The sequence below is a fragment of the Pan paniscus genome, chromosome 4 (assembly GCF_029289425.2).
Source record: "Pan paniscus chromosome 4, NHGRI_mPanPan1-v2.0_pri, whole genome shotgun sequence".
Taxonomy (NCBI): Eukaryota; Metazoa; Chordata; class Mammalia; order Primates; family Hominidae; genus Pan; species Pan paniscus.
Genome location: NC_073253.2, coordinates 92242523 through 92259285, shown reverse-complemented (window position 1 = coordinate 92259285; position 16763 = coordinate 92242523). Strand labels below are relative to the sequence as shown.

General features: G+C 36.7%; 1 protein-coding gene across 2 annotated transcripts in view; it reads right to left on the bottom strand.

The window, feature by feature from the left end:
- LNPEP (leucyl and cystinyl aminopeptidase) overlaps nucleotides 1-16763 on the bottom strand; it is a 103092-nt gene that overhangs the window by 28058 nt on the left and 58271 nt on the right. For both annotated transcript variants that reach the window (XM_034960259.3, XM_055112495.2), the window contains exons 5-11: nucleotides 16392-16512; nucleotides 15556-15710; nucleotides 13021-13134; nucleotides 11355-11486; nucleotides 5950-6081; nucleotides 3248-3408; nucleotides 2944-3032 (exon numbers count right to left, since the gene is read on the bottom strand). In XM_034960259.3, the coding sequence (XP_034816150.1) occupies nucleotides 2944-3032; nucleotides 3248-3408; nucleotides 5950-6081; nucleotides 11355-11486; nucleotides 13021-13134; nucleotides 15556-15710; nucleotides 16392-16512 (904 nt within the window). The remainder of the gene's footprint in view (nucleotides 1-2943; nucleotides 3033-3247; nucleotides 3409-5949; nucleotides 6082-11354; nucleotides 11487-13020; nucleotides 13135-15555; nucleotides 15711-16391; nucleotides 16513-16763) is intronic.

Genomic DNA, 16763 nt, shown 5'->3' with positions numbered 1-16763 from the left:
ACTTCATTATGGACTAAAATTTACTAATTCATTAAGTTTTTGTGTGCCTACTAAGTGCTAAAAGTGATTTACAGTGATTCATATAGCCATGATCACTACTGTCAATGGGGGAAATACCTAATATGAGGATAGATATGAGTGAACAGTACTTACAGTATATTATGAGTGGAGAAGTAGAGAATGTTATTAAAAAACCTAAGTAGGGCATCTAAACTGTCTTCAGGGAAGGAAAGGTTTCCTGGAGCAAGCAATGGCTGAGCTAAGATCTGAAGAATAAACAGGAGTAGGCCGAGGGAGTGAGGAGGCAAGGGTGTTCCTTAAGGAGAGAAAATAGCATATGCAAAGACCTAAAGAGGCAGTATGGCATGTTTGAGTTGCTGATAGAATTTTTGTGCGGCAAAAGCAGAGAATGCCAGGTAAGGGCCTAGAAGGCTAAAGCAGTAAAATATGAGCTAGTCTATGGAGTTAAACTCTCAAAAAGAGCTTAACAAGCTCAGAATAAACTCAGGTAAAGAGTAAAGAGGAGGGTGGGCACAGTGGCTCACGCTTGTAATCCCAGCACTTTGGGAGGCCGAGGTGGGCGGATCATGAGGTCAGGAGATCGAGACCATGGTGAAACCCCGTCTCTACTAAAAATATAAAAAATTAGCCGGGCATGGTGGCAGGCACCTGTAGTCCCAGCTACTCAGGAGGCTGAGGCAGGAGAATGACGTGAACCCGGGAGGCGGAGCTTGCAGTGAGCTGAGATCGCGCCACTGCACTCTCACCTGGGCAACAGAGCAAGACTCCGTCTCAAAAAAAAAAAAAAAAAGAGTAAAGAGGAGCCAGGTGCGGTGGCTCATGCCTGTGATCCCAACACTTTGGGAAGCCAAAGCAGGAGGATCACTTGAGGCCAGGGGTTTGAGACCAGCCTGGGCAACATAGTGAGGCCCTGTCTCTACAAAAAATACAAAAATTAAGCCAAGCATGGTGATACATGCCTGTGGTCCTAACTTCTTGGCAGGCTGAGGCAGGAGGATTGCTTGAACCCAGGGATTTGAGGCTGCAGTGGGCTATGATATTGTCACTGCACTCCAGCCTGGGCAACAAAGCAAGACTCCAACTCAAAAAAAAAAAACAAACAAACAAGAAAAAACAAACAAAAAAATCAACCAATGAAACAAAAAATAGATAATAAAAGCAGATTTCTTATTGCCCAATTATTTCTAATAGCACTGAAAATTAATATACTATCAGAAAGTTTGCAAAATTTCCTTATTAGTTTCTTGCGAATACTCCAGCCATGTTTTGGCTGTGCTTCAGGATATAGGGAGATGGGGTTATTTGTTCTCTCTTGGGTCAGAGACTATCCTTTTAGGGCTCATTCAAAGTTAGAGTTTTGTTTACTCAAAGACAGTAGCAATTCCTTGTACTTCCAGCTATGCTATCAAAGATATGATGACATTACCAACTACCACTAGGATTTTAAATAATTAGATTGTTGCTGCTTTAACACTCCACTATGGTAAAACTGCAATGAAACTGGCACATTCATGTATTTCAGGTGGCATTATCAACTGTAACTACACAGTAAAAAGGGCGATTTGGTTATATGTACCAAATCACAAAAGGTACCGCAGTCTTCATTTTTGAAAAGCATTCCTTAAAAAATTTCATATAATGGAAAAACCTTTAAGATTTGAAATATTTAATTAAGGCAATATTTTATAACAACAAATGGTGAATCAAGTAGGTTAAGTCAATTACTACATATGTTAAGTTAAAAAAGGCAAGATACAGAAATCATATATACATAATGATTTTGACTAAGTACAAATATTTATTAAAAATGACTATAAAAAATAATCATAATAGTTTTGATAGGGTAATAAGATTTGCTCTCCATTTTCAAGGTTTTATGTAATATAGATATATTAAAGATTTACTTTTTCAATAACGTTAATGATAGTTAACATTAATACGGCACATAATACGTGCCAGGCATTGTTCTAGGTGCTTCATATAAATGAACTCATTTAATCCTCACCACAACTACATAAAGTAAGTATAATTACTATCTCTTTTGTACAGCTGAGGGAATGAGGCTCACGTAACTCGCCTAAAATCATATAAGTGATCAATGGTACTGCTAAGAATTGAATTCGGCAGTCTCCAAAGTCTCATTCCCTTACCACTAAGCTACACTCACCCCTCAAAAATATAGGCTTTGACACCAGATCCAAATTCAAATGAGAAATTTTCCCTTTTCTTCAATCCAAAGCATCACTAATGGGTCCTACAGAACCCAAGAGCCTTGTGTTTCTTTAGGATGTAAATTAAAAGGAAGATATGTGGTGTGACATTCATAGTGGTATTTAACAATTGGCCCAAAATTACATTTCAATTGCTTTTTATATTGTAGATCAGCATACACCACGTTTGTATTTTACTATTCCCCTCCCCCTTGCTATCATAGTTTCTTGCCCCATTTTCTTGTTCCCCAAAACATATACTATGTCTGCAGGGCATATTGCAATAACTATTTACTCTAAATCCAATCATGAATAAACCTCAATTATACACACAAATCATTTAGGGTGTATCTTGTTAAAATGCAGTTGCCTCAGCCCAACCCTAGACAGTAGATAGCAGAGGATACTTTAAGAAACTCCTCTTATTTTGTAACAAAATATTAATCTTGGTTATAAAAACATGGCATTCGCTATTTTCTTTCAGGAATGCCAGTACATTCTCTGCAAATTTTTGTACCTTATTTCACATGGCTAAAAGCCAGTTTTGTGCATGATATACAGAATCAATCTCACATTAGTCACATCTTGCATATGCAACTCATAAAACCAGTTCAGAGAGTGTGCACACTGGAAAGTGTAATCTTATATATGCACTCTGATCAGATTTTTAAAATTATGCCATTTCCAATCAGAACTGTCATTATAGTCAAACCTGATTTCTTATCCAGTAATGATACCAATTGGTATTTTGAATAATTTCTTCCTTCAGTGACATAGGATAGTGGAATATGCCACAGGTAGCTGTAAAAAGAAAACATTGGAAAATTACTATTCTTTCAGTTAGTTACATATGATTTTTTTTTTTTTAATTTGGTAGGAAGGTTAACTTTGTTAAGCTATTCCTAGGAAGGGATAATCTTGTTAGGTTTCACAAGAACTTATGATTATAAAACACTTAAAAATATTTCCACCTGAGAGTGCAAAAGAGATGGCATGAAAAGAAAGAGGGCATGTACCTTGTATCTGAAGGCTGAATTTCAGGCTTCATATTTAAAAAGAATCTCTCTTGTTGTATAAAAAGTTCCTTTCCTTTCTTTTGAACAGTCACTAAAGGAAATCCTTTCTGCAGGGTCCAGGTTTTCATCATTCTCTTTACATCTAGTGTTTGGTTTGTGACCTACAAAATATATATATATATATATATATATATAAAACTTTTTCCTTAAAAATAAAAATTGGTTTAAAAAATTTTACATTTTAATTTATCTATACCCTTCCCTCTTTTCCTACCATCTATAAAGACTACATTTAATGTTAATATAAAAAAGAAACATGAATGTTGAGTTTACACTTCTAATCTAGGTAAATGAGCAACTGCTAAAAGGAATGTAACCTGGAACAGAGCTAAGTGATAGCTAAGGGAGTGAGGGAGGCACTAGGTTGAGAAGTGGCACATATATCAACCAACTAAGAATTCATTAAAATCCCTAAATTCATCAAGATTAAAATCCCTAAGAAGGTATAAGTATTCTTTCAAATCACAATACTAACATCTACAAGATATGAATAATGATATACAGTCTAGAATCAGAAACGCTGCTACTCAATCCTGTGAAGCACCTGAGTCTGGGTTTCTCTTTATGCTCCTACCCTCCACCTCCACAATGATAGTCTCTTAGGACCTAATACTGTGGGAGTGCCAGGGAGCAGCGGCAGCAGAAGAGTGACATATGAACAGGTCAGTTGCCTTAAGTCTTTCTAGAAAACAGTGGTAAACTACTTTAGTGGTCACAGCCCTTCTTTCCCAGAAAATATATGAAGTTATCTATAAAATCTAGAACCTAGTGTCAGAGCTTTGCAGACCCTCTAAGGCCCAAAGCCCCTAAGACATCTAGTATCAATAACTAAGAAGCAATTTTTGAACAACAGTCTTTTTAAAGCAGGTGGGTTAAACTCAGGATTCAAATTATTTTTCTAGATTATATATGAATTTGAATTGTAAGCAACAAAGTCATGATGTACCTAAATTGATAAAATCACTCTACTATGGCAGGCCTCACCTCAATCACCATATGCCCATTTATTTAAAGCACAAAAGGATGGAGCAAATCTTCCCATTTTAATTAAACTTATATTTATCATGGCTCTGACCTATTTATTTCTGAACCAGAGGATTAGAAGAAAATAAGCTTGCCTAAAACCAAGGTGCTTTTGGGTGTCGAAGCAGTATTGAAGTGAAGAGGCCAATGCATAATTTGATGTGGGTGCTGAAAAACCTGAGGATACTGTTAGGAACTAGTTTGGGATAGAAAAACACCATGATGCAAAAGTTGCAGTCAATGAGAAAGGCAGAAATATGTTCTAAATGCCAACAGATTAAGACAGTAAGTATAAAGTAAACAATGTGGCTTTCAATTGAAATGCTACTATATGATCAGAGGAAAAAGCAATGATTTGGGAACAACTGTTAGGTAATAAGTTCTCAAAGAGAATTCAGAGAGTAGGGAAGGTATATCTTCTGGGCAAAAGACTAACAGCTAGAAAGTATCAGGATTCAGATGAGGCAAAGAAGCAGTAAGAGTGTATGAGAAAGATCCAGAGCAGGGGTTCCTAACCTAGAGTCAATACAACTTCGAAACTGTGTGTGATGTTCTGCACATATGTGGTTTTTCTGAGTAATATGGCCAGAACTTTCATCAAATTTCCAAATAAGTCTGTGATCTTTCTTTCTTTTTTTTTTTTTTGAGACAGAGTCTGGCTCTGTCACCCAGGCTGGAGTGCAGTGGTACAGTCTCGGCTCACTGCAACCTCTGCTTACCAGATTCAAATGATTCTCCTGCCTCAGTCTCCCAAGTAGCTGAGACTACAGGCATGTGCCACCACGTTGGCTAATTTTTGTATTTTTAGTGGAGACGAGGTTTCACCATATTGGCCAGGCTGGTCTCGAACTCCTGATCTCATGATCTGCCTGCCTTGGCCTCCCAAAGTGCTGGGATTACAGGCGTGAGCCACCACGCTCAGTCAAATCTGTGATCTTTCAAAGTATTATGACCCATCAATCTAAATCAGGGTAACAAACACAAATGCTTATAAGGGTTTTGCAGTCAGTATACATGCATGAAGCAGCCCAGGTTCATGTGCTGCTTTGAAGTGTAACTTCTACATAATTACACTGCTTGCTAGAATATTTCCAGGAATGACAAAATTCCAACAGCAAAATCATCCAAGGATAATATGCAGTCAGCTTGTGATGTATCATCTACTCTGGAGGAACAGTCACAAAGGCAAGAGATTCATAGAGCAGAGTACAGAATCATTCAAAAGAGGCAGAAAAACTAAAAAAGGGTAAGGATAGGAAAAGAGATTTCTGGAAAAAAAGTCAAATAATGAAAATATAGTAATATTCATTAATATAGAGAAGACAACTTTCCTACAAAATAGGAATAGAAGTTAAGGTACAGGAAAAAAAAAAAAAAAAAAAAACTGGCTACCCAAGCCCACACACGTCTTTTCCAACAACTAAGAACAGCACTCCCATTTCTTGACATAAAATTTAGTGCTCCATTCATAAATATTTATATAGCAAGCTCCATCCCCCCCTTTCTTAAATAACTATGCTTTGTACCACAGATTAACTTACACACATGCTAAAAAGTATAAATAGACGAACTCCTCTCTTTTTACAGTAAGAGCTAAATAAATTACCCAGGTCACTTACCTCATTAAAACTATCCCACAGATCATCACTTTGAATGGATGCATAGCTGTGATTATGCAGGTAAAGGACAACAGCATGTTGAAACACATCTTCACTAAGGTAAGTTTTCAGCATCAACAAGAGAGAAGATCCCTATTAAAAAAAAAGTGAGGAAAAAGAAAGAAAATAATAGAATACTATAGATTATCGAATTGGGAATCTAAAATTCAAACTATAGTCATTCTAAAAATTTATTTTCATATGTAGAACTTAGTTATAATATACTGCTACTTAGTCTCATATAGATGTGGACAGTGTTCAACTGTCTTAAAATTATTTTAAAGGATTTGAAAAAGAATTAATGAGTAGATTCCCATGTGCACTATTCTAACCATGAGTCATTCTGTGTGGTCTATTGGTATACTCACTGTTTCAATGTTAGTGTTGAAAAGCTAAGTATTTATAAAAACATTTTAATAGAAAAACATGCCAAATTTTCTGTGGCACCTACACCTCCATCCCCAGTGCTTAAATCACCCATTGAATTCATGAGCACACACTGCTGGAGACACAATAAATTGACAAGGCTCTCAAAAGTCTCCCTGCTAGGTAGGTCATTAATTTCTTATTTTACTATATTGTGTTGTGAAGTAACCAGAATCTCTCTTCTTCCTGCAGAGTCACTTCAAATGCTTGGAACTAACAAATGTACAGGGCAGAGAGCATAATATTAAGGCCACACTATATCCATTGATGTACATGTCATCATTCCCAATCCTGAAATAAGCACCACCTCCTCTGTGAAGCCCTTCCTGGTTTGAAATAGAAATCACATTTCTCCATCCTCAATACAATTTATATGGCATCCTGTATCTGTTACACATTTATTTCCTCATCTATGCAGTAAGCTAACTGAGAGGAAAAAGTGAAAACTCAACTCCAATGACAAAAACAATGCCCACTACATAGTAGGCACTCTAGTAGTTTTTGAATGAATTTCACTTTTGATAAAAATGTAGTAATGTCAAGATTATTGTACACATAACTAAATTATTACCTATTACTCTCATTTCTATATCACACTTCATAGCTATTACTTGTTCTATAAATTTAAGTACTCACTGTTGTCCCCAACAGTCCTTTCTCTTCTGCATCACCAACTTTTCCCTTCATACTGTAACATGCCCATTAACAAAACAAAAACGATGTAACATTCCTAATTTTAAACAAATAAAAGACTCTCTACCTTTCCCTAACTTCACCCTCCTTGTTACCAACTCGTTACCGTGCTGTTTTTTTGTTCCCCCGTTGTAGTAAAACTCCTCAAAAGAGTTGTCCTCAATTTGCCATCTCCATTTGCTCTCTTTCCATTTTCTCTTGAGCCATCTTCTAATCATCACTCTACTGTAAGTATTTATTTATTTATTTATTTTGAGATGAAGTCTCACTCTTGTCACCCAGGCTGGAGTGCAGTGGTGCGACCTCCGCTCACTACAACCTCTGCCTCCTGGGTTCAAGCGATTCTCCTGCTTCAGCCTCCTGAGTAGCTGGGATTACAGGCACCATCACCACGCCCAGCTAATTTTTGTATTTTTAGTAGAGACGGGGTTTCACCATGTTGGACAGACTGTTCTTGAACTCCTGACCTCAGGTGATCCACCCACCTCGGCCTCCCAAAGTGCTGGGATTACAGGCGTGAGCTACCATGCCCAGCCGGAAGTATTTTTATCAAGGTCACTGGTAAACTTCCTGGTGCCATACAAATGTGAATTCTCAGGCTCATCTTATCAACCTATTGATAGCATTTGATATAACTGATCACCTGCTCCTCCTTGAGAGCTGCAAGACACTACTCTTGATTCTCTCCCTATTCACTGGCCATCCTTCTCGGTCTCGTCTACTGAATCCTCCTCATCTTCCAATGAAGAAAGTGTGTCCTTGCATCTGATCTTTGGACCCCTTTTCTCTATCTAAATTTCCTTCCTAGTTGATCTCCCAACTCCAAGGTTTCCAAATGATCCCCTGATTTATATATCTAATCAGACTTCTTCCCCCTTGAATTTCAGACCCATATCCAACTGCCTGTGTGGTATCTCCATTTGGATATCTAATCCATATCTCATAGTCACTTAGAAATGGAAGTTTCTTCCCCCTTCCTTCCCTAAACCTACTTCTAAAGCAGTCTTCTCCATTTCAGCAAATGGCAACTCCATTTTTCCAGTTGTTCAGGTAAAAATCTTAAAGTTACCCTGACCCCTCTCTCGTATTTCATATCTAATCCATGAACAAATTCTACTGGATCAATCTTTAAAACACACTCCAAGTCCAGTTGTACCTCCATCACCTTCACAACTTCCACCCTCGTCCAGGCTACCATTATCTCTCCACCCATCTATTACAATAACTTCCTAACTAGTCCTCTTTACTCCATGTACTGTTTGAAGACTAGAGTGATCTTTTACAAAATAAGCCATATCACGGTACTTCCCTTATCAAATTGCTTTTCGTTTCACTTAGAATAAAATCAAGGTCCTTACTATGGCTTAGCAGACCCTATAATAATCTGGCCTCTTACAGTCCCTCTAACTTCATCTACTACTTTCTCCTCTGCTTACTCTACTTCAGATAACACTGGATCCTTGCTGGTGCTTGAATATGCAAAGCAACCTTTTATCTCAATCTCATATCTCTCTCAATCTCATATCTCATGTGGGGGTCCCCAAGACCAGTTCCAGGTTTGATGATGCACTAGAAGGATTCACAGAACTCAGCATATAGTCATACTCACTGCTATGATTTATTACGGTGAAAAGATATGAAGTAAAATCAGCTAAGAAAAAAGATGCATGGGGCAAAGTCCAGAGGAAACCAGGCACAAACTTCCAAGTACTCTCCCAGTGAATCATGCAGGATGCACTTAATTCCTCCAGAAAGTTGTGACAGCATGTGTGAAATACCATCTACCAGGGATGATCATCAGAGATTCAGCACCCAGGCTGTTTACTGTGGGCTAGTCACGAAGGTACCTTCTGCCTAGCACATACCAAAACTCCAGACACCCAGAAGGAAATCACATTTTCAGCATAAACTACATTGTTTAGGCACAGTGAGCCACTCTTATCATGCAATAGTGGGAAATTTCCCAAAACCCAAGTTCCCACATGCCACCCAAGGGCCAACCTTGCAAGCAGGTCTTTCAAAGAATAGCAGTCTCAGGCCTCCTATATTAATTCTTTTCTGCACACAAGCACTATACATTGGTTATTTCTTCTACCTGGAATATTCTTCCCCAAGAAAACCACATTCCTCATGCCTTAGATGGTGTTCAAATGTCACCATACAGGAGGGCTTCTCAACCACATTATATTATAAACACCATTTCCTTTGTCATTCTCATTTCCCTTATCATGCTTTATTTTCATATTAGCACTTATTACTTAACACAATACCTACTTATTCATTCATTTGTATACAGTCAGTCTCTACCTTTGACCCCTGAAATGGAAACTTCACAAAAGAGACAAAGTCCACCTTGTCCCCTGATATAACCCCAGCACCTAGAACAATGGCTGGTATATGGTTAGTATTTGTAAGATTTGCTAAATGAATGAATTCTTGCAAGGCAACCTGCATCAGAATTAGGCTTGATGATTATAAAGACCAAACAGAATATGTCTGCTAAACATATTTCCCTGCTGGTGCTTACCTTCTTGCACACAATACTGATAAGTTATCTAGTATCCCACTTCTCTTAATTACACAGAATATTTTTGCCAAATTCCCAATTCTGAAACAAGTAGTTACCATGTTGACAGGGGTTGACTATGATATGGAAACTACATGTTCAGAAGACACTGAATTCTGGGTTTAGAGGGTTTGGGTCAGTGGCAGACAGAACTCTGTTATGACTCTGTTCTGTTATTATATACTGAACTTAGAGCATTTTAAGCAGGTTTTCAAATCCTGAAATAACTGCTCTAAGTTTGGTATAATAACAGAACCTCAAGTTTTAAATTTTCTTTATTGACAGGTCCACTATGGTCTTCAAAAATCACACCAGTAGCTCTAATTGGAATAGATTTAATATAGCTAACTGAACTCCTGATTTTCTTGTTTGTTAATAGTACCTGTACAATAATTCTTCTTGTCAGTCAGGTTTGAACCTGAAAAACATTTCTGCCTCTTTCTTTACTGGCCTTACCCTGTCACTAATACTTTAAGTACTTTCCCTGCCCAGTATTTTTTATACCCATTGTTTTCTTTCCACTCTTACTAGCACTCCTCATTTCAAACTTTTACCATTTCATGCCTGGACTTTAGCAGCAATTTCCTGACTTTACGTTTCTCCCCACTTAAATCTACTTTATAAACTGAAACCAATTTACTTTTCCTAAATAGTAACTTTAATCAAGTCATTCCTCTGTTCAAAAGTCTTTTCAAGCTTCCTATTGCATAGGAAAAAATAATTCCTTATGGTATCCAGAGCCTTCTACAACTGGGCCCCCACTCAACTTTCTCTTCTTTTCCCTCTTCACGTGTGGCTTCCACTGCGGTCAAACACTGACTCTCTGAAAAAACATCACTTGCCCATTAGTACTTCATTTTCTTTGCAGACCTCATTGTTCCATTCCTGCCCTACCCTATACTTCACATTCCTCTTTACCTATATTTTAATTATTTAAGCCAACTCAATTCCCATTTACCTCCCAAAAGTTTCTCTTCATTATCCTAGGCAAAAATTCTGTCCCACTCAGCACATATTACCTCTCTTATTGCTCCACAAGTACCAACCATCTGAACTTTCAGCTACTTGATGACATAGACTGTATCTCACACATTTTGTGTATTTTCTTCTCTATCTTGTCTGACAGCCATAACATTCATCCCTCCCCACAACATAAATGTGAATGACACCGTTATCACTATTCTTCTATTCTCTGACCTATGGTGATCCGAATGGGGTTTAACATTCTGCTTTTTCTTTACCTTGAAACCCAGGGTGTGTGCTTCAGATTCTGAAATCTAATCTTCAATTCTTAAAATCTCTTTTTGCTTACTTGTTTTGGCAGTCCTGACTTGACAGCATACCTCAATTCTGAGTAACACAGCCAAGAGCTTACTTAGGACCTTCTCTGAACATATTCTACCTGTAGATCTGGAGAGTAAACTGACTTTAAAAGATGCATCGCTATAAGATCTGGTTAATTGTCTGGAATACTAGTCATACAACTTAAGTTAGAGTCAGAGAAAGAAAAAAACCCACAAAAAAGTTATGACCAAGATTTATACAGAAGCAAACATTTTATAGTTTACCATTAATACCTGAAAAACATTTAATCTTTAATCTAAATCACACAGCTTGCTCACATACGAAATTATACGAAATTTTAAACCCACTCCAGCTACCTTTTTGTTCACAGCAATACCTTAAAATAGGAAAGAGAATCAAACATTTCTTCAATTTGTTCTGAAGACTGAACAGATGATGATATTGGATGAGATGAATTTAAGGAATCTTTCCTCATGGTTTTAAATCGAGCATCTAAGAAATCTTCATACTGTCAAAAAATGAAAAGATTAGAATATCACAAGTAGTATCAAATGCAAAAGTATAGTAAATTATTTATGTGAATTAGACTAATTAGTGTGCAATATCATTAGGAAAAAATGACCAGTGTCACTAAACTTCAGGATGTAAGCTTTCAAAAATGTAGGAAGATTGTAAACTTCATGAATATTCCTTAAATTTAAAGATACAATTATAACTTGGCCACATTAAAATTAGCATTTCCTAAACAACAGCATATGGGAAAATTAAGAATCTATTACCAAAGTAAACAAATGCCAACTCTGAGTATCCAAGATGAATATTCTAAAAAGGTTAGCATATATTTTTTAAATGAAACTTGAAATTTAAAAAGAGAAAGAACAAAAACTGGTCCTTACACTGATTTCTTATATATAGTCTAGAATTTCTACTAAGAAAATATACATTTCCCTTACCTGAGGTCGGTTTTAAATAAAATGTAACTCTTAAACAGAAGTAATTCTTTAAGAGCTCAGCAGATGAGCTCCCCTAGAACATGTATTAGACATTTTTACACATTCTGGGCACCACCAAGTGGTCAAACTGTGTATCTCATTACTTAATTAAGTAGTATACATGGATTTAGAATATCTTTCTTAGTATTCTAGCTACCACTTGATATTAATTAACATCAATTAATTTCCCCTACCACTTGAAATTTTTCAACAAGCCCTATCTAAAATTTCAAATCAAAAGCTCTTAAGAGTACTTCTGTTTTAAAAGCCATCTTGGATTATAACATCAGGAAGTTTAATAGAAAGTCAAAAAATTTGGGGGTTGGAAGGTATCTTTACACTTTCCCACCTATTGTTTGAATTATCTTGACAATATCTGTCATATCATGTCCTAGTGTGTTTGAATATCCCTAAGTACTGGAAATATTTCCCAAGAGTCTAATACCATAGTGACACCACTATTATACTTCTCTGTACTGAAACGGTATTCCTTGTCTTTGGAAAAAGGCATAAAATGTGGTTTGTACCTTAAAAAGGGCAAATTATTTATTTGTACCAAGCTATATATCACTATCACAAGAATGTACACAGTGATAATAGAGAAACAGTATTGCTATAAAATGTTTTAATTTTTTATCTAATTTTTACACAGGATAAAAAAGTTTAAGTTTACACAGGATAAAAAAGTTTAAATTTTACACAGGATAAAAAAATTTAAATTAGACTTTGCAACTTTAAATTCCTGCAAGCAGAAGAACTATAGCTGTTTAAAAGAAAATGTTGCAAAACAATTTAAAATGTTCATCTTAATGACAAAAATATAAAATAATCTTATATAATTTCAGTTTTGAATGAAACACATCAGTAAATAATAGCATCACTTTCATTGTCAAATCTCAAAAGGTATAGATATCAATAACCAAAGTCAAGTTTGGCATACCTTCCTAGAAACATTTTCATTACTCCAGATGCACAGAAAATACATGAAAATGTGATTTGACTATTTTTCCTCCTAGCACTCATAGTAGGCCAAAGAAACCCTGTACTTACACTAGAAAGCTCTTTGAATATTTTTTCCAAAGAGAAATACTCCATGAAAGTGGCAAAACCTTCATTTAGCCATAGGTCATTCCACCACTTCATTGTTACCAGATTGCCAAACCACTGGGGGAGAGAAAACAATTAACCCACAGGATATTTACAGCCTCAGGAATTTTTTAAATAATTGGCTGAAGTGTCATATTAATTAGCTATAACCTGATTACAATATCTTAAAGATATACTGATACTATAGTTAAAACAAACTATACTCAAATTAATTTAGAACTTACAAAAGTTGTATAAATTTACTTTAAAAATAAAATAAAATTTTTAATCTTTTACCTTAACTGAATGGGAAACAAGCAAGAAAGGTTATTAGCATATTTATCGATGTAACAAACATGCAATATAGCATGAATATAGGGAAATAAAAACTTTTTTCGGCCACCTCATAAAGTGAGATTTCCAAGATAATGACATTTTTCTACCTTCTAATATCAAGTTAGTAAGATTATTTTCCATTGTATCTACAACCACCCATGACAACTAAAAAGTCTCTATGTGAGAGATTTTCCTGTAATCAGAAAGCCTATACTTTGTTTCTCCTCAGTTGCCCAAATTGAAGACAGTATTTGCATGATTCAAAACAGAATTCAAACAACATTCCTTAAGACTAAGTTGACATATACAGGCTGGGCATTGTGGCTTACACCTGTAATCCCAGTGCTTTAGGAGGGCAAGGCAGGAGGATTGCTTAAGGCCAGGAGTTCAAGCCAGCATGGGCAACATAGAGAGACTCTGTCTCTACAAAAAAATTAAGCCAGGCATGGTGATGTATGCCTGTGGTCCTAGCTACTCGGGAGGATGAGGCGGGAGGATCAGTTGAGCCTACGAGTTCAAAATTGCAGTGAGCTATGATCATGCCACTGCATTCCAGCCTGGGTGACAGAGTGAGATCTTGTTTCTTTAAAAACAAACAAAAAAAGATGGCATATATAAACAAATGAAGTCAGAAAGAGCTTTAAATATTTTCTTCTATGAGGTAGTAAAAAGAAAAGAAAAAGGAAAAAAATAATAGGAGATTCTCCTTAAAAAAATGTATCTAAAAAAATCCTTGAAATGAAAAGTAGTTGTAAAATATGTAATTTGGTCAGTGTGGTCTTGGGCTTATCTCAAATCAGCAGCGAAAGGACGAGGTTACTGCATAAAACAAAACACCTTTGAGAATTACAATAACATTTTTCTAAGATATTATTTTAAAACCTGTTTCAAAGGAAGATGATTTCTAAGTCCTAAAGAGGAAATAACAGAGAAATACTCTCAAATGGTGATGGATGGCTTCAGAAGTAACAGACCTAGAGGAGATCCCCCAAAAGATATCTTATCTATATGACCTATTTTTTTTTGAGATGGAGTTTCACTCTGTTGTCAGGCGGGAGTGCACTGGTGCAAACTCAGCTCACTGCAACATCTGCCTCCTGGGTTCAAGTGATTCTTTTGCCTCAGCCTCCCAAGTAACTAGGATTACAGGCATGCACCACCACGCCCAGCTAATTTTTGTATTTTTAATAGAGACAGGGTTTCACCATGTTGGCCAGGATGGTCTTGATCTCCTGACCTTGTGATACGCCTGCCTCCGCCTCTCAAAGTGCTGAGATTACAGGCGTGAGCCACTGCATCTGGCCCATGCCCTATTTTTAAAGCAAATGAGAATGTGCTCATATGCCAGCTTGTCATGAAGTCTTCACAACGGCTAGATTCATATAAGGTGTTTGATGTAGAAAATAAGCTGACCAGAATACATCCTATTCATATCCTGCCACTGTCATGACATCACCCAAACCATACCCAATGCTAGTTAAGCACCTCATCTAGGGCAAAATAGAGACAAGGTGTTAGGGAAGAATGGGGGTGTTATGTACCCATATAATTTTCTTTCTTTCTCTCCATGTCATACAAACAGTACCTTTGCCATTTTCTCAGAAACCCCCTCTCCAAAATTAACAGAGAACCCCATTCCGGCAGGAGATGAAAAAAAAAAAAAAAATCCAGCCCTGACAGCTACAGTTTGAGTTGTCAGAAGGGTGCAACTTAGGGAAAGAGATTCTTCCCCACAAAGTTATACTGGGCAATGGGCATTTGTCATAGGTGATGCAGCTGTGTATTACTGAGGGGGAAAAAGAGATCTTGAAGAGATAGCGGCTCTTCATAGCCCAGTGCTGCCACTTATTAGCTGTATGACTTACGGCAAGCCATTTATTTAAACTGAGTCTCAGTTTTCACATATGTAAAATGTGATTAATACCCACCTTAGAGAAGTTGCGAAGTAAGACAGATGTGAAAATGCTTTAACCTGTAAAGTCAAACATCTGATAGCATTTTCATTTGAAAATGAAGTTTGTGTTTAAAAAGCATCTTTCTATTATAAAAGAAGGCAATGCTTAAAAAAAAAAAAAAGAATTATTAGCATCTAAATGCTAACAATAACTCCAGGACATGAAGTAGACCACAGGTGTGACACAGAACAGCCTTGGTTGCTAATACCTGGTGGGCCAGCTCATGAGCAATGATTTTAGTCACCAGCTTTCTATCCGCCATTGAAGAAGTGTTACTGTCATACAGAAGTGTCTCCTCTCGGAAGGTGAGCAAACCCCAATTTTCCATTGCTCCTGCTTCAAAGTCAGGAATAGCCACCAAATCTGGACATAACAGGAAATAAGTGATCAACTTTCCCTCATCTTAGGCATTTTCTACTCAAAGTATTTTATTCAATGGTTTATCACTGTGAAAGCAATGAATTCTTTTTATACTCACAATAAATGGAATCTTCCTTATTCTAGCTCTGTATGCTCTCTACCCACATGTCAGCTGAGGAAGACCTGTTCAAACCCTTTTAGAGTCACTGTTCCACTGTCCCTTAGTGAAGAAAGAGATGCCTAATTCCTTTACAATCAATCAGCTTCCCAGAGCAAGAAGGACAAAGTTCACGGCCAATACTCTACTCTCTAGGACTAGCTCCATGTTGAACAGTACTGAAATGTTCTTGCTTTCCTGAGCTCCCATTACTCAGTTTTTATTATTTAAATAGGGTATTTCTTGGAAGTTAGAATCAGTCAAATTGCAGACTAAGCCATAAGCAAATTCCCACTTATACAGCACCTTTTTAGCAGCCCTATAAACTTAAGTGTTTTAAGCTCCAACTTCAGATATATTCATGAAATCTAAATAATCTTAACAAATACAAACAATTTTTAAAGCATTAATAATGGTTTTTGGTTTTCTCTGCAAACAACTTGGGCAGAACCTCTTTCTAAAAAAATTCACAAAATAAATCTAGGTTCTAATTATAACAAAAATCAGACACACTATTTGATTCTTACCCAATTTCTTAAGTGGGTACTGAATTTCAAAGTAGTTTTGAAAAAACTCAAGAAGCTTCACAGTTGTTTCCAAGGCATAATGAACTTGACCAATCTTTTCTGGTACAGCATATATAGAAACCTAAAGGAAAACATTATGTATGATGCAAGGACAGGTACAATTAAAATGGCATGATACTCAAGTAGCACTGTCAAGACTAGCATATCTGAAAATTCTATAGAATTGTATGAGATCCTTCTGGATAGAAACACTTGCTTATGGTTACTTTAGTCCCAACAGAGTTTAGCAAGTCCCTTCCACACATACAACATTGTTGAAAGACTTACTGATTCCAACCCCGCCCCACACCCCGCCCCGCTTTTTTTTAAGCT